Genomic DNA, 27,176 nt, shown 5'->3' with positions numbered 1-27,176 from the left:
GTTTTCAGTTTCTTTAAAAAAGAATTTCATATACTTAACACCATTGTCTAAATATGTTTTTACAAAATAAGATGTTTAAAGACAAAAACTGTCTTGATTTTTATTTTACATCAGAATCAGAAATGGTTAATATCTCATAAGTGATCATGCAAATTGTTTCTAACAGCTGAGAAGCAAGAGTGGTGTGCTATTATAAAAGACAAATATTTTTGAGTGCATGAAACCTAGTTGTTCTTTTGTTGTTTTATAATGCCTGTTTTTATTGATAGTGAGACGAGCGTGTCCTATAGAATTGTTATAAATGTTGACACTGTTCTAGAATACAGTGTGTTTGATATCTGGTTTATAGAGTTGGTTTCTTCTTCATTACTTTGAGATCTGAGAGATTTGTGAATGTCTGCAAGTTAAAGTCATCTTCTTATGAATTACTCTAGCAGTCCCTACAGAAGTTGACAGCTACCATAGCCTGTTCCCTCTAGAACCACTGCCACCACCCAACCGGATACAGAAATCAAGTAATTTTGGATACATTACGTCCTGCTACAAAGCTGTAAATAGCAAAGATGATCTGCCTTATTGCCTTCGGAGGATACATGGTAAGGAAGATAAATTATCCTCTTTTCGGAGCATATTAGTGAGGCTAAGATTATTCATAGATTCCTAAATGAGTTTATTTAACATGAATTTAAAGGATAATACATATATTATTTCATTTGGAAATTAGTATTTCATAAGTGATGTATAACATGGCTTTTTCTGCACATTTCTTTTTTTTTTAATTAATTAATTAATTTATTTTTGGCTGCGTTGGGTCTTTGTTGCTGCGTGCAGGCTTTCTCTGGTTGTGGCGAGCAGGGGCTACTCTTTGTTGCGGCGTGTGGTCTTCTCATTGCGGTGGCTTCTCTTGTTGCGGAGCACGGGCTCTAGGCGCGGGCTTTAGTAGTTGTGGCTTGTGGGCTCTAGAGCTCAGGCTCAGTAGTTGTGGCGCACGGGCTTGGTTGCTCCGTGGCACGTGGGATCTTCCCGGACCAGGGCTCGAACCCGTGTCCCCTGCACTGGCAGGTGGATTCTTAACCACTGTGCCACCAGGGAAGCCCTCTGCACATTTCTAATGAAATAAGGGGGAGATGTCATTTACAGGTTAGCAGAAAATTTTTTCTTTTTCAGGTTTTCGTCTTGTTAACACAAAGTGCATGGTATTGGTGGACATGTGGAAGAAAATCCAGCACTCAAATATCGTGACCTTGCGTGAAGTGTTTACCACTAAAGCTTTTGCAGAGCCTTGTGAGTGACTTGTAATGGTCTTTTTGCTAGTGGGCTTCATTATTTGAAGCCAGATTGCAGTAATGAGTGTTTGTGTTTTATTTTAAGCTCTTGTGTTTGCATATGATTTCCACGCTGGAGGAGAGACTATGATGAGCAGACACTTCAATGACCCTAATGCAGATGCCTATTTCACAAAGAGAAAGTGGGGTAAGAAAAAGATTCAAGCAAGCTGTGTTTGACAGATGCCTTTGCTCTGTGGAAGAGTAGTTTTGTATTTTAAAACACATGTAAATTTAGCCCTGTAATCATTCAGTGTAAAGACCCTATTGCATTTTAAAAAGAAATACCTTAAAGAAATGGAGTCAATATGTAACAAGTTAGGAAATAACATGTTATGTACATGTATAGACTGAGATGAAGGTGGGTTATGAAAGACTCATGTAAATACCTGAAATTTAAGTAGCTGAGAATACGATAAAAGGCTTTTTTTCCTCTTAAAATTTTTTTTCTTTAAAAAATATAATGCTTTCTGGGGCTTCCCTGGTGGCACAGTGGTTCAGAGTCCACCTGCCAATGCAGGGGACGCGGGTTCGTGCCCCGGTCCGGGAAGATCCCACATGCCATGGAGTGGCTGGGCCTGTGAGCCATGACCACTGAGCCTGTGCGTCCGGAGCCTGTGCTCCGCAACGGGAGAGGCCACAACAGTGAGAGGCCCGCGCACCACAAAAAAAAAAAAAAAAAAAAAAAAATCATAATGCTTTCTGAATAAAGATGGTTTGGAAAATTCAGTAAATTGAAAAGTAATCCCTGTAACTTCACCACCCAAAGCACGTCTCTTGGTATATTTCTTTCTAGTCTTGGTTTTTTTGTTGTGTTTTGTTTTGTTTTGCATACTCCAGTGTGACGGTGTGTCATTTATCAATATGTAATTATTTCCCTAAACAAATGCTTTTGCTTGAAGGTGGGATTCTGTGTTCCTTAAGGAGCTAGTCTTCAAAATAAATTTTCAGGTAACTTTTACTTAAATGGGGAATTTTTTTTTTTGCCCCTTTCTAATATTTACTTAAAGAATTGTTTTTTAGTTCAAATATTGCAAAGAACCAAAATATTTTAATTACATCCTCACAAATGATTATTAAAGGGTAAGTTGTTTCAGAGTAAAAATAAATCCATTTTGTTGTGTCTATTAATTAGTTTATGTTTTGGGGGAAGGAAGAATGTATGTATCATTTTCTTGTATGGGGGCAGGAAAGAAACATTACGTTCTTGGCAGTGGTTTTTAATTTGTTAAAGATTTTCCTGAATATATCCTGAGAGGAAGTAAGGAGGGAGAAGACTTGAGTCCACATTCCAGTATCTTTTGGATCATGACTCCTTTAAGAACTGGCATTATGGATAAAAAATGTATTCTGTTTACTTGTAACTGTGCTTTCTGACAGTTGAAAGAAGAAAGCTGTGGTTACATGGCTGTTTCACATTAAAAATCTGGTCACATAGTGTGGTCATTTGTTTCCTTTTGCCATGTCATCTGTAGCACATACATAATTTTGTTGAAGGGGATGTGGTATAACTTTTCCTACAGATGAATATAGCTGTAGTTGTTCAAGTTTATTTTAGTAATAACACCTGTGAAGTGACTGTTGGCTTTAATTTACAGCTGGGTTTCTCAGCCTCAGCACTGCTGACATTTGGGGCTGGATAATTATTTGTGCGGGGCCGTTCTGGGCATCGCTGGGTGTTCAGCTGCATCCCCGCCATCTACCCACTAGGTGCCAGGAGCAGCCCCTCCTCCAGTTGTGACACCAAAAATATCTCTAGGTACCTCCAAATGTCCCTGAGGGGGCAACACGGACCCCTGTTGAGAACCACTGATTTATAGCACTCCTTTCCAGTTTTTTTTTTTTTAATCTTAATTCTGTTTTTTGGTGTTGTCTATTTGATATATTATGTTTACATTTTCCTAGGAATCAGTTCTTTTTCTAGTATTGTTTGAATGGTAGTAACTTCCCTAAATGTACCATATATACTTTAATTTACAACAATTTATATAATACAAGGCAATCCTCTGTTTTTCCAATATGAATATTAAAAAAAGAAGGAAAAAAGAGCCAGTGCTTGTATAAACTTATAGAGACATAAATGGAAGTATAATGCTTTCTTATACTATTTAATTTGTTAATTTAAAACAAACTTAAAAATCGCATATTGTAATAAATATTCTAATAAGAAAGTGGCAATAATAATAGCGTACCATATAGGGACTGTGATAAGAGGTTTAAAATGACATAATGTGGGTAAAGTAACTAGACAGAATCTGGCACACAGTGTGCACTAAATATTTGCTATGAATATGTAGCTATAAATATTTGCTATAAATATTTCTTTTCCTTATTACCACACTTATTAAATAGTTTTATTTAAACTCTTCATGGTTGTCTTTGATGTTGTCTTGACATTTATCACTAGAGCTACTTTTTGAGTCATCTATCACTGTTTTCCAGATGGTATTATCTTTAGTTCTGTCTAAATTGAGGGATAGCAGTTTTTGAATTTTGTATTTGCTCTTCCTTATTTGCTATTTATTATCTCTACAATTAACCATTTAACTGTGTTGCTTTTATAACTGATTCAGAAAAGGTTTGTTTACAACCATATGAGCGCTTGGATTTATAAAGTCATATTCCCTGAAATAATTACAAAGTCTAGATTAAACTTATACGGCTTCTTTTCTGCTGACTAACAGTGACCCAGAAAGTAGTATCAAGAAGCACTTAACAAGAGTTGATAGAATCAAAAGGATTACTTTTCATGGTAGACCAGATTATTTTTGTGTTTCTTCATTACACATAAGTGACCTTCAGTGTTTTACATTTATGTTTTCTGTGAATTGGATGTCATTTCATCTAACTGACTTGGCTATAATAGGGGAGGCTGAGCAGTATGAGGAGAATAAGAAAACACTCAACATAAATCATGGTAGAGACTTTTGTTTCCCTCAAGCCACAGTTGTGTAGTTCCCACACACCTGAATGGTAGTATAGGCAAGGGTTAGCCACACTTTAAGAAAAATAATCTCTGCAGTTCCTGTTTTTAATCTGAGCTCATTTATTTGGCTCACAATTAAGTATAAATTCTTACTTTAAATAATTTTTGTGCAATAATTATAATGGTCACAGAAAAGAGAAGCTCAGTGAGAGCTCTGCTGCTGCTAACAATATAAAGGTATAATATAAATAAGAAAATTTGGGTTTGTTTCTTAAATTCTTCTTGGTTTGCATGTTTTAGTCTTTTAGTTAATTATTTAAATGAAGATGCCATTTTTTATTTGCTTTTATAGGTCAACACGATGGACCGTTGCCCAGACAGCATGCTGGGTTATTGCCAGAATCTCTTATTTGGGCATATATTGTCCAACTGAGCTCTGCATTGCGTACCATTCATACAGCAGGTTTGGCATGTCGAGTTATGGACCCAACAAAGATTCTGATAACTGGCAAAACAAGGTACTAGCATTTTGAGTTTTGGCTTCTTTATTGAGCATCTAACCTATGACAGCTTAGTAAGCATAGCATGATGCTTTGTTTTAATTCTACCTTTTCATATATTCCATCCAGAAGAACTGCCGTGACTTTGAGTTCATTTGTAAGTTTTCTTAAAATGTTGAATTCTTAATAAGATGCCTGGTTATTAACCAAGATCCTGTGAGGGTTTGGGAGGTATGTATGGTTAAGGTTGGGGGGATAGCAAACAGTGTCAGTACAACTTTTCTGTGTACAACTGTGGTTCTCACATTTTGTCACGAGTCCCAGTATTCTGGAGGGCTTAGCATAGGCTGTTGGGCTCCACCCCCAGTGTTCTGATTCAGGAAGTCTGGGGCGGGGCCTTAGAATTTGCATTTCTAACAAGTGCCTGGGTGACTGATGCTGTTGCTGCTGATTGGGTTTCATGCTTTGAGAACCAGTGATAAAGGGTTAAGTAACACAGACCTTGACTTCACTAGAGTTTTATTTGAGTTGCTGAAATTTTGAGAGTTGTCTTGGGTAGCATAGCATAAAGAGCTTAAGGTCTAGTACCAGGTTACCTGGGTTCATATCCTGGCTCTGTTAGTTACTTAATTAACATCTATGTGTTCAGCAGTCTGTGAGACAGGTACTGTTATTATCTCCATTTTCCATATTTGTAAGGTACCTGCCTCATAAGATTATCGAGAGGATCAAATGAATTACTACATATAAAATGCTTTGAATGTGCCTAGTACATGTTAAGAAGCTAACTAGTTCTCTTTTCATGAATAACTAATAAAGAAGCAGCTCGGTTTGGTGAAAAGACCACTGGCCTGGTAGTCAAAAGATGTGTTATAGTCCTGGCTTTATCCATTCCTGACTTTTATAACCATAGGCCCATCACTTGATGTCTGTGATGTCATCTCTGAAATGGTGATTGATAGAGGTTATGGGGGGTAGGACAGGAGGTAAGACTGGATAGGATTCTGAGATCCCTCCTAATATCATAAGAAATGTTCAATTTCCAGTAGTATATAATTTTTTTAAATCTCATTTTAATTATTTTCTTTAAATTTTCTGGTCTTTAAAGGTTGCGAGTAAATTGTGTTGGAGTTTTTGATGTTTTAACATTTGATAACAGTCAGAATAATAATCCATTGGCATTAATGGCTCAATACCAGGTGAGTAAGAATTAACATGGATACTTAATAACTTAAGGCTTGATTTTTTTTTTTTTAAGATAAATTTTGTTTATTTTAAAGTTTTTCAGGGTTTTAAGTCTAGATTTCAGTTTATGCTGGGGGTGGTCTCTATGCAAACTTTGAACGTGTATTTTCTTAATCCCTGTGCTGTGTTTAGTGTAGAGCCCTTATACGTTGGCATATACAGAATTAATGACAGTGTCAGAGACTCCAGCTGTTTGAATGAAAATGCATTTATTTGACAAGGAAATTTGTCCTCGGCATAGATTAAAACAATTAGTCAGCTGAATGAAATACATTAAATGACATTTTACTTTATTTTCACTTTTTAGTGTGTTAAAATCACACCTGTTATTTTTACTTTTAGAATAGTTGTCCCACTATCCAAAATTTTTATTTTCAAAGGAAAATTTTTGTATTGCTGTTTTCTAAATGATTTTTTTTCTTTTGCTTAACCAAAGCCTATCACTCACTTCTTGTACATTATTAGAATTTGGTTATAGTCTGACTTCATCATAATATTGTGGACTTAGGTCCCATTTTGTTCTTAGCTATTTAGTTTTTATTTCTTGATTAACACAATGTGTAGCAGAGTAAGAACCTACCTCTGCAAGGAGCATTAAGTGTAGTTGCTTTTGCTTTGATTACCCTGTGCAAGTAATGTAGCTATTTAAAGTAAATACTTCGTATCATTCAGTTTGTATTCATATTTTTTGGAGGGTATGCAGTTGTCATTTTAAGACAATGTTAGTTTCTTTCATGTAAGAAATCTTTGTTGTTTCTGAACATTTATTAACTTACAGAGGTTTGATGTAAGGCAGAATCACTTGTTTACATGGAGAAACAAGGAGGAGAATACCTTCCCTTCCCACTGTCCTTCTCATTTCATTCTCTTTTCTTGAAATCTTTGAAAGATTTTAGTTCACTTTATGAGACAGAATTTCAGAACAAAAGGAAAGGCCAGAAGGAGAAGTAGAGTCCAGGTAGTTTTTAGTATTACAGTTGATTCATGCATAAACCTCTTCCTTTGCTACTGGACCGTGGACAGTGCAGTCCCCAGACTCAGAGCCACTCATCACATTCAGTTGTATGCAGCCTTTACCCAGCTTCTTCCCCTCTGCTGGTGCCCACCTACCCCCAGCAGCAGCCAAGCTGTTCTGGTTGGTAGCGCCATCTAGTGGGATCTCCAATGGAAGAAACTGGCTACCCACCCTCCCAGCCCCCAGCCCCCAGCCCCCAGCCCTAGCAGCTTTCTTCTGCAGAAGGGAATTTGCTCCCTCTTTCTTATCCAGGTTGGTTGTTTCTTAGCTGTTTTCCTGCTTATCTTCTGTCTTATACTTAGTGCCTAACTAATGGGCTCTGAAAATTTTTCTTCATAATCTTTGTGCTCCTGAAAGTGACTGGTTATTGACTGTTAAAATACTAGTGATCTTTATATATCCAGGAAAATAATATTAAACTTTTAAAGAGAAATCAGACATTATTTAGAACCAGTGCCATCAACCTCTATTGCAAGTATTTGGAAACCCCATGTTTCCAGTTTTGTTTTTTACGTGCAGTCTCACGGTATCTCTTCAGTCTTTTCTATTCTGAATAGTTCCTTTTTCTTTTTAATTACTCGTATAAGATAAGACTAGTTTGATTTTGTTTTTCTGTGAGTATCACATCAGTGTTGTTTTCCATTTTTTATTTGCAAATGTCTGTATTTGGAGTTATATTATGGGTTGTGTAGTTAGTTACCTTGAAAAACAACTCTTCATAAGAAAAAATAATCCCAGAGTTTCAAAACAAATAACTTTAAAGTAAGGATTTGGGGCAACTTGGTAAGTTAGGAACTGCCTTCATTCATAAACTTAGGCTACTTTCAACCAGTCGTCACCCTCCCTTTATTTTTCAGCGGTAAAAGTTGTATCAGGTTTTCTTTTCTTTCCTTTTTTTGGAGTGGGTATATATGTGTAGATTTTCCATATAGTTTATATAGTAAGGTAAAGGAGAGCATTAAAGGTAGTCCCAAATGGGGGATTGTGATTTTACAGAGAAGAGGGTACATGAGAAAGGAGTGCATTGTTTCTTGTAGTCTATTTTTCATAGTCTGTTTCAGACACGTGAATAGAGACTGACTTTCAGTAAAATGGACATAAATAGAGCCATAGATAGAATCAGAGAAAAATCAAGAAGTCAAGAATCAGGAAGAAACTGAAAATGAGTTGGGGGGAAAACCTCCAGAATTCAACAAATGGGGGGCAAAGCCAGATGGAGGTAAGAAGCAAAATAACAAATGGAAAATTATTTAGCTGGGAAATAAGGAAAGGAGAGTTACTGAGTTTTTACGATGTTAAACTCTCTTAATTAAGCAGGACTTCATTAACCTCTTTTATTTAAAACGATCAGTTCTAATTTAGTCTGGATTATGAGACATGTATACTCTATTTCTAAAAGTGGGTATTCCCACCTTGAGTCAGCTTCAGAAAGGTGGCGTTTACACTCAGAATCAGATGGCCTTATTTTTTATACCCATAACAGTCCTTCAGCTGTCTTGCACTTTGGTTTTCCTATCTCATAACAGGGAATAACGGAATGTTCTAGGTGGGAGGTTTAGTTACAGCATCAATTCAGGGTGGAGCTAAACTGAAGATTTTACTGTTTGAGGGTTGGGAAGCTGTGTGTTGCTACATGCTGCTGAAATACTTAAACAATAACAAGCTTAACTTTGCTGATGACGTTGGACTGAAACACTTGTAGAAATTTACAGTTAGCTTTTACGTGTACTGATTTCTCTCGATCAGCATTTTTAGGATTTCATTAATATAACTGTGAATGTTTTCCTTGATCTTGAGAATGACCGTGAGGAACCCTTCCTGAATTCAGTCACGGCAGAGCCATCCGGAGAACAGAAACGCCACAGTATTCGCGCCCCTCCCCTTGTCACCTTCTCCCCTGCCAGCCTGGGCCCCTAACTCTGCCACTAATGAAGTTTCAAAGTTTCTCTGGCATGAATCCTTGGCATCTCTTTTCCTGATAGATTCGAAGTTGTTTGTCTGATCAGTTCTGCTGATTATAGGACCTTAGGCTCAGTGTCAGATTCATATGTGCTAGATTTGGATAAACTTTTAAATTTGAACTTTTTAATGTTATCTTAATAATGGAGTTTGTTTTCCTTTTATTCTTTACTATTTGGGTAGAATGTTGTTAAGGATAGCTGTACAGTCCTAAAGTTTCATTAGTGATTGCCTTGAAATGCTCACCTGATTTTGCAAATTCATCATTTATAAACTTCCACGAAACCAGTGATTCTCAACCCTGGCTGCATATCTGAATCTCTTATGAAGGTTTGAAAAATACCAATACGTATATCTTGCCCCAGACTAATAACACCAGAAGAGGATGAAGGGATCGCCACTGGGTGATTTTTTGTTTGTTTTTTGAGCTTCTCAGGCGAATTTTAATGTAAAACTAGGTTTGAAAACTCCTATACTAAACCAATATTCCATAAATAAACATGTATCCAATAATTCAGATGAGATCTCAGATTGTGAAGATTTATGTAAGTTTTCTGTAGAAATGACTTCAGATGATTTCATTGAACTCTGAACTACTCCATTGTCTCCTAGACATGTGATCATTAATAGTTCACCTGCCAAGCAGGGCCACCTGGGGTGACCGTTCTGTTTCCTGGCGTTTTAATAGGCGGAAGAGAGCTTACCTCAATTCAGCCAGCTGTCTTTTAAAAATTCTTTTTGAAGGAAAGCCTCAGAGTGGGAAATCTTTAAAAAAAAAAAAAAAAAAAAGGTAGGAAATCAGGCGGTTACAGAGCTCAAAGATCTTTTATAGTATAAAACGGTCTGTTTGGAAACAACGGCAGATGGAATGTCATGGGGGTTTGCAACACTGTCAGTGTCTAGGGAACCTACTCTGAAATCAGGTAATGCTGCTGCTGTGTTTGGAATAAGGGAATTACTTTTCTTCAAATGAACTCTCACTATATTTTGTGCATCATGGAAAATGAGAAAAGTGCCTATCGTGAATGGTCACTGTAAAGCAACTAACTATATGGTAACCAACCTCAGATTTCTTGTAATAGTAAGGATATCAGCTCTATTTAAATATAAAAATTTAGAAAAAAAATTTAAAGCAGCAGTTCTGCAGTTGGCATGTGAATTGCTTCAGGTAATGTTTCTTAAAGTATCCCCCAGAACTACCTTCATTAGAATTACCTGGGTGCTTTAAAAATGTTGGGCCTGTTCCCATACCTCCTGAATGAGAATCTGGGGTGGAGCAGCTCAGAAATGGTCTTGTTAATAAGCTCCCAGGTGACTGATAAGCTCCAGTACCTGGGAACCTTGTGCTGAGTTCTTCAGCTTCTTTGTAAAGGTGCTTTTTCCATGCAGGCAGTAGTATCAGTGTATTAAATTTGTACCTATAAAAGAAAAATTAAAAGTTATATTTATTCTTTCATGTCAGCAAGCAGATCTGATATCATTAGGAAAAGTTGTGTTGGCTTTGGCTTGCAACTCTTTGGCAGGAATTCAGCGAGAGAATTTACAGAAAGCCATGGAACTGGTGACAATCAACTACTCCTCTGATCTGAAGAATCTGATTTTGTAAGTTTTAATATAATAATCATATGAGATAAGACAGATTTTTCATGAGGGCCTTTTAACAGTGATTTTATTTTAGTTTCCACTATTTAAAATCAGGCAAAACATAATTAAACAACTTTTAATTTCTTTGTTTTTATTGCTAAGTATGTATTTCTTGGAGTAAATTCATAAACCATCACTTCTCGGCCTTTTGGCTAAGATCAAGTGTAAATTCATAAACCAGTGTGTTTAAATTAGTTATTGATGGTGTAAACATTTGGCGAAAGGCTGGACCCTCTAAAGCTGCATTGGTATCTGTGAGCTACATATGACCTTTTAAGTTTAAATGAATTAAAATTAAATAAAATTTAAAATTCAGTTCCTCAGTTGCACCGGCCACATTTCAAGAGCTCAGAAGCCGCATGTAGCTTCTGGCTAATATACTGGACAGCGTGGACGTAGAACATACGCATCATCTCAGAAAGTCCTGTTAGTGCTGCTCTCCAGAGAGATCAGTGTCTTTGTAAAAGCTGTCATAAATAACCTCACCTGCAGCCCGGTCATGTGCTGTGTGGCCCAGACACCTGTTCCAGAAGGCACATGTGTGAGGGTCCCTATGCTTCTTTCTCCTCCTGTGTCTTCATACTCCAGGAAATCCTTGAGCATAGGTCTGAAATGATCTTGGCTTAAGAGAAGCCCACTGTGGACTGCAGTCACAACAGTCTAAGATGGGTCTAACATCGGGGATTCCAGGGGATGGACAACCATAACCCTTATTATAAGTTATTCAAGAGAACAGATGCTAGGAAGTCTCTTTTGAAATTTTTTTCTATGATGTTCTAGAAGCAATTAGAGCTTATTGATCCTTTTCAGTCTCTTTTAGCTTCCAGCTGTTCCTTCTGATCTTTCTGTGTAACCCTGGATGATCCAGTTTCTTTTTGGACTAGCCCTGTGGTATGGAATTGAGGGATGGAGGATGGGGCTGCCCACCTGTGCTTTGTTACACTGGCATAAGTGTCCTGCTGGTGACAGAGCACTGGAAGCCAGTGGTTACCTGGTTCCTTTTAATAATCAAATAAGTTGATTGCTCTTTTAAATAAAAATATTTGTTTCATATATTATCACAGCAGTGATTTCTAGCTGTAGCTTACAATACCTAGGATGTCTTAAATAATCTCAAGTTATAATTTTCCTTTTTTAAAAAAGTGAGAGTAAAGGATATAAATGTAATAAATTGGCCATAAGTTAATAATTATTGAAACTGGGTAATGGGTTCATGAGGATTCATCATATAATTCTCTTTCCTTCTACAAATGTCATGAAATGTTCCTTAATAAAAAATGAATAAACAAAAAGGTCATACTTCCATACTAACCAATAACTAAAATATACAGAGTAGTAAACTATGTATCATGCACTTTTGAACTGATTGATATGAATTAATTCACCTAATTCTCCCAATAACCCTATAAATTAGGTACCATTATTAGCTCCATTTTAGAGATGTCAAAACTGAGGCTTGAAGATGTAAAGTAGCTTGCCAAAAGTCACATAGCTTATACATAGTTAGCATACATATACTATACATAGTTAGATACAAATATGTCAGTGATTACAGATGAATAGCCAAGACATAGATTATCCACGTGAGTTTATAACTGTTCCTTTATTCAACAAAAGAATGCCTACTGTATGTCAGGTGCTGAAGACACTTCTGAATGAGATGAACAAAGTCCCCCGTCTTCTGGAGCTTTCACCCATTAGAATGGGGAAGAGACTTAATAAACATAAACACGTAAGACGCTGGCAGATAGTGGTAAGTCCTCTGGAGGAAGCAAGGTCGAATTGCAGGCAGAGAGTGAAAGACGAGGGGGCTGCTTTGATGAGAATGGTCAGGACGCGGCTTACCTATCAATCAGAATGAATAGCAATAGGTGAGTGATAATCATTGCATTCTGACAGGTGGCCTTTTGAAACACGTAATATTTTTCTGCCTTAGTTATAATGATAGAAGAAATTGATTCAGTCTTTTCTGATGTGTGTTAGCGCATGAAGATTTCTCAGAAATAAATATACCATGACAGGTGGTAAATGAGGTCACAGGGCAGGAGACAGCTTCCTAAAAAGCTGAGGCTTGTTTAACGTATCAAAATGGAAGACCTAGTTTTAGTTTCAAAAACTATTTTTGAAGAGCAGTGGAAAAATTTCCCCACCTACAATCACCCCCATTTCACCCCTCCAAAAATATTTGTAACAATCTTTTCATCTCCCACTGTTGTAAAGAAGGGTTTGAGAATGGAAATATGGTAAGTCTAACTCTACCCGGCTTTCCTTTCTCATTTTCATAATAGTAAAACATTTAGAGAAAGAGACATTTTTACAGTTTTTTCCATTGGCTCTTAAAGTTTTCCAGAGAAAAGAAATATAACTACTAAGCTTTAAAAATGAACTCGACTTGCATGAAACGATTTTTTCCGAAGTTGCGCACACTAACATGCTGGCGGCAGCGGTGCCGTGTGCTTGGGGGTTGTGTTGCTTTGTGAATTGCGTGGTTGGCATTCAAGTGATCCTTCTCTATTTTGGTTAGATATTTGTTGACTGACCAAAACAGGATGCGAAGTGTAAATGACATCATGCCCATGATTGGTGCTCGATTTTATACTCAATTGGATGCTGCTCAAATGAGAAATGATGTCATAGAGGAAGACCTTGCAAAGGTAAAGTGTGTAGTTAAAGGAGTGTGTACACACCTGCATCTGTGTGTATCAACAGATATAAAACAGAGTCATTACTGTGCTGAATATAGTACACAGCTGGCTGAGATTGTTTGCAGATATTTTTGTCCAAACTTAGTGTTCCGTATTTTGATTTCTTAGGTCCTCTGGGCATTTGTTTTGTTCTTTTTTGTTTGCGGCTTTGCTACAGTCATGAGACACAATCTTGATGTTTTTTTTTTAATGCGAATTACTTTAATAATTCTTAAAAATGGACAGCTGTAGGGGGCAAGGAATAAATCACAAGCTTGTGATTACCATACACACACTACTCTATATATATATAAGATAGATAACCAACAGGGACCTACTGTATAGCACAGGGAACTCTGCTCCATATTCTGTGATAACCTATATGAGAAAAGAATCTGAAAAAGAGTGACTATATGTGTATGTATAACTGAATCACTTTGCTGTGCACCTGAAACTATCACAACATTGTAAATCAATTATAATCCAATAAAATTTTTAAAAAAGAAAGAAAAAAGTGGACAGCTGCGTAATCTTCTTGAGTATTACTATTGAATGAAATGGACATGTTGTATTCAAAAGTATAACCAGAAGGTGGGGATATTAAGATTTATTGTTTAAAGGTAATATTGGTACAGGATACCAGTTTTGTAAACTTTTGCTTTTATATTCAGTTAGCTGGAACATTAATATTCTCTCTCTTTTTAAAATGTTTTATAGGAGGTTCAAAATGGAAGACTGTTTAGGCTTCTAGCAAAATTGGGAACAATCAATGAGAGGCCGGAGTAAGGATTTACAGTATTTTACAATGTGTTTTCAATCAAGGGCACTATTTTGCGTAACAAGAATGAGTATACCTTATTCTTACTGGTTTTATTTGGAAAAAGAAAAATTCTCATGTAAAGTGACCTTAAGCCTATTGTTAGCCATTAGGGTGTGGTTTTTCAACCACAGCGTACGTTGTGGTTGTCCTTAGGGATTTCACACACACACACACACACACACACACACACACACACACACGCGAACAGAAAATACACTGTGTTAGAAATCTCTGTTGTGGTTTGCATACGAGGGTGCATTTTCTGCCTGTCAGTACTGCCTCTTCCCTGTCTCCTTTCTGAAGCCTGTTCAGTTCAGGTTACCTTGGTCAGATTAGATACTTCAGATGTTTCTAGCCGTTCTTCTGCTAAAGTGCATTATTTATAGCTGTCGTATCAGTGACATTGGAATAGCATCACCATCTTACATTATTTGTTGTTTAGTTCTGCCTTGTTTGTAAGTTAACCATATGTTCAAGAAAGAAGCAAGTTTGGTGTTTGTGCGTTACACCTGTCCAAGACAGGTAGAGCAGTAGTGCAGCTGTTGTGACTGTAGTATAAGTTGCATTTCAGGATTGTTACCTCTGTTAATAGAGATAGGTGACAGGTAAATATCATTGCTTGGGGGAATGTTTTGACCACAAAATTTAAGTTCCCGTAGCTTTCTTCAAAGTTAAAAGATTCAATTAGCATTTTCCCTGATGATTTTTCTGAATGAAGAGAACATGACTATATGTTGAACCATTTAAAAAAGACTTTTAGCTGCTTCTTGCCGGCATTTATCTCTTTTATTTAAAAAAGTATAATGCTTAGAGTGCTGTTCCTTGATTTTTCCTTCAGTGTTTAAATTTTTCTTCAATTTGTAACTCAGCTAATGACTTTGTCCTGTGGAAGATGAGGCTTTCTCTCTCACACCCCCTTCCCTTAACTAAGTACACACACATTGTACCGCTTAACCCATGAATTTTGAGATAAATCTTTATTCAGTGTTGGCATTGTTAGAACAAGGTAAATATTGTTCATAGCTGCCTTGCATAGTAAATCATGACTGTATTTCCTTTCTTTTGTATTTTGTTTTTAGATTTTTGTTTTCCTGATGTTAATTATTGTCTTATATAGAAAACTAAACAAGTGAAAAAATATTTACCACTAGTTCTTTCCAGACTCTCTGCCAGAGTTCTAAAATACCTTTCCATATGGTCAAAAATAGGTAACCTGTCAGTTCCCTTTTTTTCCTCCCCTTAGAGAAATTGCACCTGGAGCCTCTGCCCTTTACTCTCTGGGCTCCTTGGCTCCAGGCCTGCTCATACTCTCACTTTAGAACCTGAGCTTCCCTGTGCTGTTCTCGTTGTCTCTCCCTTTGCGTTGCTTGCCCTGTTTCTTGCTTTTTTCCTTGGTTTATTCTTTTGATTTAATGAAGCACAGCCTTCAGTAGCTTCCTGAGAAAGGTGAGTTTTTTGAGTGTTTGAAAGTCTGAAAATATCTTTATTCTACTTTCATACTTTATGGATAGTATGATTGGGCATATAATTCCAGATTGTCCTCAGAAAATTCTTCTTATTAATTAAATCTTTTGAATAGATTTTATATGAACCAATTTATTAAAAAGTAGAAAAGGGTTTGCAGTGAAAAATAAAAAATCTCTCTTTCATACCTGACACCCCCAGTCTCCCCAGTTCCTCCCACCAGTCTTTTATTAGTCTCTTGCACATATTTCCCGAGTTACAACTATATATTCTTATCACCCCTCTCCCCCCACTTCTGAATATCTACAAATTGTAAACCATGTTCAGTGTTCTGTTTGTTGCTCTTTTCTCATAACAATATATTTTGGAAATCTTTCCCTTTAGATGTGTTTAGTGTATGCTCAACACTATTCTCAATAGTTAACAAATATGACCTAACTTAATCCTCCTAACAGCCCTGTGGTGCTGGGTACTGTTAGTATTCCCTTTTAACCCAGAAGTTGAGGCATAGAGAGGTTAAAAACCTTGTTCAAGGTCACATATGAGTCAGGATTCGAATCCAGACAGAATGGTGGTCCCAGAGTCCATGCTGTTAACCACTGGGCTGTGCTTCCTCATAATTTATGGCCATGTAATAGTCCGTCCTGTAGGTACACCGTGATTTATTCCTCCAGTTCCTTATTGATGGGCATTTGAGTTGTTTTCAGCCTTTTGCTAGTATAAGCAATTCTGCAGGGACTGACTTACACATACTTAATTTAGTGTGTGCACAAATACGAGTTCGACTGTGATCGTTCGGTCAGCACCCGTTGTAATTTGTGACTGTAATGATGGCCCTTAGACGGGTTTACCAGGCACAGTGCATGAGAGTCTTTCACCAACAACACTTCTTTCAAAATTTCGATTTTTGGGGCTTCCCTGGTGGCGCAGTGGTTGAGAGTCCGCCTGCCGATGCAGGGGACGCGGGTTCGTGCCCCGGTCCGGGAAGATCCCACATGCCGCGGAGCGGCTGGGCCCATGATCCATGGCCGCTGGGCCTGCGCGTCCAGAGCCTGTGCTCCGCAACGGGAGAGGCCACAACAGTGAGAGGCCCGCGTACCGCAAAAAAAAAAAAAGAAAAAAATTTCGATTTTTGACAACCTGATAGATGAGAAATTAAATCTCAGTGCAGGTGTTTTTGGTATTTACTCATAATGAGCATGTTGCCTATCTTTTTGATTCATTTATACTTCCTTTTCTGTCTCTCCAGATCCTTTGCGCATTTTTGTTTTCAGTTGGATTGTCTGTCATCTTGATGTACAGGAGCCAGAGAGATTTACCCTTTGTGATCATTTTCTTTGAAGTTTGTCATTTTTCTTTTGACTGCTTAATCTTTTCACACATAGGCATTTTTATGGTAGTCTAACTGATCAAACTTCTTTTGTACTTTTGGATTTTGAGTCATAGTAAGAAAGTTAGAAGGCATTTCTACTCTAAGATTGTGAAGGGATAATCTTGTAGTTCCTTCTAGAACACTTAAGGTTTCAGTTTTTTCCTGTTAAAGTTTTTTATATATTCAGAATTTATATAGGATGTAAGGTACGAATCCAACTCCCCCCACCCCCAGACGACTACCCAGTGGTCCAGAAGCTGTTTATGGACTAGTCTCGCTTTTTCCACTGCTTTATTAAGGCAGCACCTCTTTCACACTATCGTGATTGACATTTTAAAATCTAGTAGCGTTGGCTCTTTCTTACCTCCATTTTATTGTTTTTTGTTGTTTTCCTAAAACTTAAATTATCTGTATAAATTCTAGAGTCAGCTTGTTTAGTTAAAAAAAATTTTTTTAAACCTGATGTTATATTTATTAAGTTTATTAGTAAACTTAAGGAGCATTTGTGTTTTTAGATGTGGAGTTACCTTAACCAAGATAATGACATGTCGTTGTATTGCTGGTGTCTGCTTTAGTGTGCCTCAGTGTTTACATTGTTCTTCATATAGTTATAGCACACTAAGTGTGTTCTTAGGTGTTTTTTCTGGTTGCTGTTATAAATGGGAATTTTCCCCCATTCTGTCTTCTTAGGCTCCTTGTTATCGTTGTATGTGAAAATGATTGATTTCTATAAATTTTGAACCTTGGTACATTAGCGTTTGGATAGTTTTTCAGTAAATTCTTTTGGGTTTCCCAGGCATATAATTGTGTCTTCACGTAACGACAGTATATTTCCTCCCTTCTAATTTCTCTACTTTTGATTTCTCTTGAGTGATTGTGTTAGCTAGTACCTCTAGTACATAGTTAAGTAATAGTAATGATAGTTTTCTTTCAGAATTTGAAGCGTCGCTCCATTGTCTTTTAACTTCCAGACTCAAAGCCATTTTCTTTCCAAATCCTTCTCCACTCCCCATGCTTTTAGGATTTTTTTTTTTTTTTTTTAAATCACTGGTGTGCAGAAATTCACAACGATGTGCTGTGGTGTGTGTGGGTTTTTGATTCATTCTGGTGAATCAACAGGTGGGCGTTTTAATCTTGGGAATTTATGTCTTTGAGTTCTTGGAAGTTGTCTTATTGTTTCTTTGAAAACTTTTCTTCTCTCTTTCTGGAACTCCCATTGCTTAGCTCTTAGGCCTTTGCAATTGATTTTCTAATATTCTCTTCTATTTTCTATGTTGTATCTTTTTGTTTTACTTTCTAGGCAATAATCTCAACTTAATTTTGTCTAAAATTAAAGGGTTTTTTCCTAATCCTTTGAATTTCTGCTATCATATTTTAAATTTTCAACAACTTTCTGCTTTCTGCTTTCTAAATGTTTCTGTCTTATAGCATTTCATTCCTTTTCTCTGAGACTGTCAATTATAGATTTTTAGTGAGTGGGTTTTTTTTTTTAATTTATTTAACTTTTATTCTGTTCCCTGCAATATCTCATAGAAAAAAGAACAGTTTGCTTTGTTTTGTTTTATTCTGCAAAGGATTTCTGATCCTTGGCTGTTTGTTCATATTAAAAATGACATCCTTAAAAGCTAGGGGGAAGTTCCTTGTGGAAGCAGGGATTATATAATAGACTGTGTGATAAAGCAGCGTGATGTTGTTACGTATGGTTTTTGTTTGTTGTTACGTATGGTTTTTGTTTGTTGTTGGTAGACTTCCAAATGTCAGTATTTCCCTTGGGTAGGTCAGCTTCTGCGGAAAAGAATCTTCCACCTTCCGTTTGTTGTATGAACCCAGATACATGACTGTGGTGGGCTTACCCCTCCTTGTTCTCAGAATGCAGATCTAATTTTTAAATGTGATCTAAGGCTGCATGGTCTGACCTCTCCCTTTTTATCCTCGCTTCAGATGTGTTTCTTTCCTTTTACTGTCCTCCTCGCCTCTAGTGCTGTCTTTGCCTGGCTTTTCACCCCTCCTTGTCCTTACTCTGCACCCCTCCAGTTCTGCTCCCTCTCTTCTCTTCTCTTTTCTCCCCCAACCCCATCCAGCTACACTGACCTTTCCTAAGTTTCTTAAGCGCTCCTTGCTCTGTCCTTTGCAAATCCTGATACCTCTGACTAAGGGGCACTCTTCCTTTGGGAAGAGCATCCACTCCTTCCCTAGAAAGCCTTCCTTGCTTTCCCAGGTGAATTCATGTTTCTGTTCTATACCATATCCCTTCTTCTTAATAGCATTCTCTAAATAAGCAATTACTATTTGAATGTCTGTTTTCCCCACTAGCCTGTAAGTTCCATGGGTCACTGAAAACTTAGCAGTGATCATCTGGTCAGTTTTCCAGTTCTTAGCAGCTCACTTTCACATCATCACATGATGGTAGGAAACCAGAATCTACCCCCTTTTTGCTTCGTAAACATTTCCCTGTTTTATGCTCCCAGTAAAGCAGAACACCTATCTGACCATCTCTCTCTACCTTATGACCTAAGGGTGGAGGAGGAAAAGGATAATCTCTTTCAACCTATTTCTAAAGATATCTGAAGACATTTGCTTTCTTCCCCATTTTATCTAATGGTAGGGCCCTAAAGAAGGAAGTGATTATAAAATAGGAGTGTGTAAGGGGGGTGATTGCCTTGAGAAGTGGCAAGTGGTATTCATATGCTTTCATGTTCAGTGAGATTAGTTTTTAAAAATCTATGGGCAATCTGGACATAAAATTTGATTAAAAAAAAACTACACACAAACCCTACTTTCTGATTTATTGTAGAAAACAATAAAATTCAACTAGTTTTGAGTCTGAAGTATAAACATATAGCCCTGTGGTATACAGCATGAGTTACTGAGGTGAAATATTACCTTCCCCCAGGTTTCAGAAGGATCCTACCTGGTCGGAGACTGGAGACCGTTATCTGTTGAAACTCTTTAGGGATCATCTTTTTCATCAGGTGACAGAAGCGGGCGCTCCTTGGATTGACCTCAGTCATATCATTTCTTGTCTTAACAAGGTAATTTGTATCTGGACTTTTAAGATCACAGTGCTGTTATCTACAATTTATAGAGCTGCATCTCCTACAAATACTAAGAGACTTAAGAAATTAAGCTGTAGTCTGCTATAGTATACAAGACATTTTATTAATAATTATTAGGTGTACCTACTTAATAACAATTTGTAGAATGGGAGGTTTTTTTTTTTTTTTTTAGATGTTGGGGGTAGGAGTTTATTAATCTATTTATTTTTGCTGTGTTGGGTCTTTGTTTCTGTGCGAGGGCTTTCTCCAGTTGCGGCAAGTGGGGGCCACTCTTCATCGCGGTGCGCGGGCCTCTCACTATCGCGGCCTCTTGTTGCGGAGCACGGGCTCCAGACGCGCAGGCTCAGTAGTTGTGGCTCACGGGCCTAGTTGCTCCGCGGCATGTGGGATCCTCCCAGACCAGGGCTCGAACCCGTGTCCCCTGCATTAGCAGGCAGATTCTCAACCACTGCGCCACCAGGGAAGCCCCAGGGAGGATTTTTTTTAACGCCTACATGAATAATTTAAGAATTCTTCATTGTGGATCTTTCTGCTGTGATAAAATGTCACAAAAGGACTGCCTCCCACACACACCCCCCGCCCCACTCTCTTTTATTTACCAAGTGTAGTTTGTTATAACAAACAAAGCAGTATTTTGTGTTTGAATATTTTTTAAAAGTTGAATTCCTTTCTTCTCAGTCATTGTGAGTCCTGCATGTCCTTAGTTCATGTGCTCTCAGCTGTGGGTGTTAATCAAGTGTTAATAATAGTGAAAACGCAGTACTGGGCATATCACTAGACCCAGCTGTGATAAATGGAGAATTAGAAGTGATTAGATGAAGTAAGCAGGTAGAGATGTATCATAATTTTGAGAGGTGAGCTTTGTGTTTTTGAAAGGGCCAGGAGAGGTGCGATTTATGGAGGGAGGGAGGAGTGCATTTCCCTTATGAATTACTTGGAATTACAGAGAGAATGGGTCTCCAGAAGTATATCCTAGCCTTTGTGTATAGGTTTATATCTAAATCCAGGGTTGGCAAACTGGCCTGTGAGCCAAATCCTTTTGCCTGTTTTTGTACAGCCTACAAGCTAAGAATAGTTTTTACATTTTTAAAGGATTGTAAAAACAAAACCAGCTAAGAAGAGTATGAGACAGAGGCTTGTGTTGATATATGGCCCTGAAATTTAGAACACTTACTATCTGGCCCTTTATAGAAAACATTTGCTGACCCCTGGTCTAAACTGTCCCTAAATTACAAGGACTAGAGGAGAAAATACCTACGGTGGCACATGATTTAGAGCTGTTGGCGTACAGTGTGCTAACCCTTCAGGTAAAACACGGTGGTGTTTTATTTTTAAGCACTACTTTGCCGTGTTTGAATCTCCTTAAAACTCTTTAGAGAGTATTGTCAATAAGACAGAACGAGACTGTATGTTATCATTGAGCTAACCTGGTACAATTTGTATATTCATTTGCCCTTTTCCCTTAAGGGGAAAACATTTTTCATAAGAGCAACGAGTGGAGAATAATTCTACCAGATTTTAGAAAACAGTATCCATAGTATCAAAGCACCAGTAATTAAAAATATGTAGAACTAGAATAAACACTGACAGGTGGATCCTGTGGAAATAAGCCATGGACAGACATCTTAAATGAAGATTATTTAATGAATATTAGGATAACTGAAAATTCTAAGAAAATTCTGTTTCATTTCATAACATAGGAGTAAATAAAATTTATCCCAAATCTGAATATGTGACAATTTTTTAAGTTTGGAAAGCGTATAATAAATTAAAAGAGATGGCTGGCCATGTTGATGATATAAAAATTAAATTTTTGGGCTTCCCTGGTGGCGCAATGGTTTGGAGTCCGCCTGCCGATGCAGGGGACGCAGGTTCGTGCCCCGGTCCGGGAAGATCCCACGTGCCGCGGAGCAGCTGGGCCCGTCAGCCACGGCCGCTCAGCCTGCGCTCCGCAACGGGAGAGGCCGCAGCGGTGAGATGCCCGTGTACTGCAAAAAGGAAAAAAAAAAAATTTTTTTACGTAGATTACTTTGGTGGAAATGATGGCAGAAATTAGATGGTAAAATGATTTGAAAGGTTGTGCCTTCAGAATTAGTTTTAAACATATTTTAATGAATTATTGAAAAAAGACGGAAATATGTACATTGAAAACTAACAAAAGTAAAGTGAAAATCCTAACGAAAAGTTATTAGATGGACTCAGGATTCATACTTATGTTTTACAAAGAGCTCATTAAAATATTATTGCCAAATCCTGGTAGATAAGGATTTGATAAAGATTATATACCGGCATTCACACAGGTGGAAATAACAAAAGTAAATGTATGAAAACATTTGGTAACATTAATGAAAAATGTAAATTAAAATAGCAAGGCACTCGCTTGATATGGAGTTACTGGTAAACTGGTACAACTCATAAATCCGTGGTGTTCTGTGTCCTTTGGGAAGCAGTTTGGCTGTATGTATTAAGCTATAAAATTACCCATACTTGTTGATTCAGTATTTATACTTTTAAGTGTTTCTCCTAGAGAAGTAGTTCTATAGAAGAAAAAAATTAGCCAAATATGTTCGTTGCACTGTAGTTCACGATACCAAGGAATTGGGAGATACTGGGGGAATAATTGAATTATGGAGTATCAACTGGATGGAATATAATATACACAAATGTTAACCGTGACAGATAGATGAATTGGGAGATTAGGATTGACATATTCACACTACCATGCGTAAAATAGATAGCTAATGAGAGCCTGCTGTATAGCACAGGGAGCTCAGCTCGGCGCTCTGAGACGACCTAGAGGGGTGGGATTGGGGGTGGGAGGGTGGGAGGGAGGTCCAAGAGGGAGGGGATATGGGGATATATGTATACATAAAGCTGATTCACTTTGTTGTACAGCAGAAACTAACACAACATTGTAAAGCAACTATACTCCAACAAAAATAAAAATAATAAAGTTTTAAAATAAGATAGGCAGCAACATAGGGCAATGTTTCTTTAATTTTTTAAAAAATGACTTTTGCATGTGTTTTATTTATTTTTTGGCCACGCCACACTGCATGTGGGATCTTAATACCCCACCCAGGGGTCGAACCCACGCCCCCTGCAGTGGGAGTGCAGAGTCTTAACCACTGGACCACCAGGGAAGCCCCTAGGGCAATGTTCTGTCGAGCGGGGGCTTCTCATCGCAGTGGCTTCTCTTGTTGCGGAGCACGGGCTCCAGGCGCACGGGCTTTGGTAGTTGTGGCTCGCGGGCTCTAGGCGCGCAGGCTCAGTAGTTGTGGTGCACGGACTTAGTTGCTCCGCGGCACGTGGGATCTTCCCGGACCAGGGCTCGAACCCGTGTCCCCTGCAGTGGCAGGCGGATTCTCATCCACTGTACCACCAGGGAAGCGCCTAGGACAATGTGTTTTAAAAACGCATCTGAGTTGAAAAGTGTGTACATAGTGATTAGTGATGTAAAATATTTATGAATATCTAGAGGGGAATGTGACAACATTTTAAAAAATATTTCATATATCACTGTTGCAAATGTTGTCCTAAAATAGGCTTGAACTTCATATGTTGTGTTTCTGTCTGTTTCAGTTAGATGCTGGTGTGCCAGAAAAAATAAGCCTCATTTCCAGAGATGAGAAGAGTGTACTTGTGGTGACTTACAGTGACTTAAAGCGATGCTTTGAAAATACTTTTCAAGAACTGATTGCAGCTGCAAATGGTCAGTTGTAGTATTTGCTTAAAAAAAAAAAAAACAGGCGGGATATGGCCGAGGAGCTTATTAACCAATAGCAAATTGCACTACAGCTGAACTGTTCTCATCTCATTTCGCGTTTGGGAAACAAGCAGAAGATGAGCAGAGCTGCTTGCACTTGGGTCGGGTGCGCTGTTACTTGAAAGGAAGAATGTTTCACTTATCCTTGAGCTGTGGCTGCCGGTGGGCCACATCTGTGAAGAGTTTATTTTAGATTAAGGAGCACCGTTAGGGGAATGATGTTCCAGCTTTTGTTTTTTCCACTTGTATATGCACTAATTTTAATTTTTTAAAGACTTTTTTCTGATCTTTGAACTTTTGCCACATTGTATACTTATGAAGGGAAACGATTTGCAAGGAGGTTTTTGGGAAACAATGCTGGGCAGCATTTTTGTCACTGAGGGTTGCAGAATTTGCTCTTTTGGGGATGGGTTGCCCTGAATAACATAAGGGACCAGGTAAATGATTTCATGGAAGTACCGTACAGTGCATAATTCTTGTAAGAGTATTGTATGCAAGCTCTGTATGCCACCCACTGTTAGTTCAGCTTGAGATTTTTTCTGTGTGTTTTTTGTTTTGTTTTTAAGAACACACAAAAATTTCAGTGACTTGTTGGGTGTGAATTCCCCTATTAGTTGATTTAAATCCTTTCTGAATGAGGGTTAGACAAACAGGAACTGAAGGAGCACACAGAGCTCTTTGCTCCAAATTCAACCAGAGCCTTTTTTTAAAAAGGCGTTTCCCTGCTAATCAGATACATTTACATTTATGCCATTTTTTAACAGAAAAAAATTAAGAAATTGTGTTAAAGGCCTGAAGTTCAGGAGTATGTTGCTTTAGGTTTTTTCCAGTTTGCTTTTTTGTATAAAGTTCTGTTCTTTGAACCACAGCTTTATTATGGTACTTTACACTGGATACAGATACAGAGACACTGTTCAGAAGACGATCTAAACACAGCGGTGGTCTGGCATCAGGAGCTTTCTGAAGTTTTACAGCCTGAATCTGGAGGGAAAACAATCTGCTGTGCCTTTGCAGTCACTGCTTAGCCCAAAGTAATAGTGCTTTTGATAATAACTATGTGGGATATTCCTGAATAAGTCAGTCTCAAAAGTCTGGAATTTTCCTCCTCTTAACTTTCTTAACATTTGGACGTGCAGTTGTCGCCAAACTTGGGTATTCATGGAATTTCTAGTTAATGAAATACCTATACTTTGATACTGAAGACTGCCAAATACGTAGGAATTTTCTTTCGTAAAAAACAGTAATGAAGACTCTATCTCCTTTCCCAGCACTGAATGTTTTGCTAGCACTGGGTGCTCATCATGCAACTATGAAGAAAATGTGGAAACTCAAAAGGTCAGGAAGGACTTCCAAGCACTTGCAACTGATGTTACAGTCTTCAATTTTAATAACTATACACATTTGTAGTTTTCAGAGAAGTTTTTAATATTTCTCTGTCCACTTTTTATAAGCTTTAAAATGATTTTCTCTGCCTTGAGATTTGCATCAAGAAAAAGCACCTCTTCACCCAAAATCTTTGAAGACTAGAGACCCACTTTACATGTTTTAACAAGTGTGTTTGAGTCCACGTTTGGTAGCATCAGTTGTTGAGTTAAAAAGAAAATCAGCTATTGCATTTGATCAGGATGGATTTTAAAAGAACATAATGCTCAGTATTCAGAGGATAACTAACATTTGCCACCATAATGTTCTTTTTTTATGTAAAAGGAACAGGAACTTGGAGACATTAACATGCAAAAGTCTTTTATCATTATTAGCTCATGTATTTGACAAAGAGCAGCTGTCTTTTTATATGTTTTTTGACAAATCATATTGTAATTCTTTTGTACAAAAAAGAACTACTTGTATTCTAGAAGAAATATGAAATGCTTAATTTATAAGCGGGCTGGAGATTTTTTCCAATATTGTTTTCTTTGAAAATGAAAGGGGATCATCTATTTTAGTTTCGGGGTCTGGGAACTTCTTGAAAATTTAATTTGTGGACCAATGTTTTGCAAAAGCTAAGGAAGGGCAGGGGTAAAATAGGGCTTGATTTTCTCATTCTGTGTAGACCAGCAAACTTCCCTCTGCGAGGCCGGTTCAAATCACAACCCCAAGAGTGTTTGCATCATAAATGCTAGCTTGCTTCAGCCCCTAGTAACCTCAGGACTTGGTTTGAATAAAAAGGCAGACAGCTGATATGTTTTCATGAGTAAATATTGTCAGCCAGAAAACAGTTGGTGTCAGGTAATACGTTGTTTTTTTTAAGCTTTGTTTTATATTTATTTTTCATTTAGTTTTTATTGGGAATGGTTTTCAATAGAACTCTTAGTTCTGCTTAGGTGTTTTTTGGGGGAGCCCTCTTTTCCATAGTGTAATTCCATTTAACAGGTTGTCTAAAAGTTAGTCTTTTTAATTCATAGGAAGATTTTAATATCAGAAAGTACTCAAATTAAGGATATAAACTTGCACACCTTCCTGTTACGACAGATACAAGCACAGAACGGACAACCCTTGAAATCATGTAACGTTGGTCATTTCAGTTTTTTGTTACCTATTTTAAAATCTGTTAATGTATTTACTTCATTGTAAATATTTTTGAGGGTACCTTTGTATTTTGCTTTTGACCTTGGTTCTGTAATTTGGATGTCAACAACTTCCCTGAAAAGCACCAGTATGTTAAGTTCTAATGTCATGATCCCAATATGGGTTATTCATCTTTAATCCTGTTTTCAGTCTCTACGTGTACAGCAGTATTTTTAATAAAGAATTACAGAGAGAAGATGGTCCTTTTTTTTTTTTTTTTTTTTGCTACCAGTTCATTTAACAAGATGATGTTTGTTTTATGATTGGGACTTAAAAGGCCAAACGTTTCATATGTGTTTTGGAGGAAGTTTTGGTCTTTGGATAAAATGGTGGCAGATTTATTTGTTAATTTACCAAATATCTGTTAAATGCCTAACCTGGATCTGTTCTAGGCACCAAAAATGCAGATAAGTATTTTAAGTACTTGTTCTTTACAGAATGTGTAGTTACACCCAAACGTTTCTAAATAGTACGTGGCATATACCGTGTAGTTTAGGAGAGAGGACCTACTTATATGAAAGGAATGACATCTGCTAGTCTTTGATTCAGACGCGGTTAATTTACTATATAGGTGAAGGTTCCTCTCCCCCCACCCCCCCAGAAACATCATTCCGAATAGAAGGGTAGAGAAGGAAAATACGACAAAATGGTAATATTTGTTGAAACTAGGTACTCATTCATTAAATATAGGCCTACCTCAGACATTGTGGGTTCGGTTCCAGACCACTGCAGTAAAGTGAATGTTGCAATAAAGTGAGTCACATGAAGTTTTTGGTTTCCCGGTGCATACAAAAGTTATGTTTACACTATACTGCAGTCTGTTAGGTGTGCAACA

The 27,176-nt window shown here is 37.5% G+C and overlaps 1 protein-coding gene and 1 non-coding gene across 2 annotated transcripts in view; both read left to right on the top strand.

The window, feature by feature from the left end:
* Positions 1 to 26,542, top strand: part of PAN3 (poly(A) specific ribonuclease subunit PAN3) — a 117,641-nt gene extending 91,099 nt beyond the window's left edge. The window contains 12 exon segments of the mRNA XM_022574545.3: positions 435 to 596; positions 1,168 to 1,284; positions 1,372 to 1,473; positions 4,604 to 4,769; positions 5,860 to 5,950; positions 10,433 to 10,572; positions 13,139 to 13,268; positions 14,016 to 14,080; positions 19,848 to 19,986; positions 23,593 to 23,722; positions 25,045 to 25,091; positions 25,093 to 26,542. Of these exon segments, the coding sequence (XP_022430253.2) occupies positions 435 to 596; positions 1,168 to 1,284; positions 1,372 to 1,473; positions 4,604 to 4,769; positions 5,860 to 5,950; positions 10,433 to 10,572; positions 13,139 to 13,268; positions 14,016 to 14,080; positions 19,848 to 19,986; positions 23,593 to 23,722; positions 25,045 to 25,091; positions 25,093 to 25,143 (1,340 nt within the window). The 3' untranslated portion in view covers positions 25,144 to 26,542.
* On the top strand, positions 10,747 to 10,936 carry LOC115803208 (U2 spliceosomal RNA). Its single transcript, XR_004023875.1, has one exon. It is a non-coding gene; the product is annotated as a U2 spliceosomal RNA (small nuclear RNA).
* Positions 26,543 to 27,176: the final 634 nt, after the last annotated feature.

The sequence above is a fragment of the Delphinapterus leucas genome, chromosome 18 (genome assembly GCF_059928025.1).
Source record: "Delphinapterus leucas isolate spDelLeu-1000000601 "Yukka" chromosome 18, BTC_Dleu_Yukka2, whole genome shotgun sequence".
Taxonomy (NCBI): domain Eukaryota; kingdom Metazoa; phylum Chordata; class Mammalia; order Artiodactyla; family Monodontidae; genus Delphinapterus; species Delphinapterus leucas.
The sequence above is the reverse complement of the archived record's forward strand: the minus strand, read 5'-3'. Positions and strand labels throughout refer to the sequence as shown.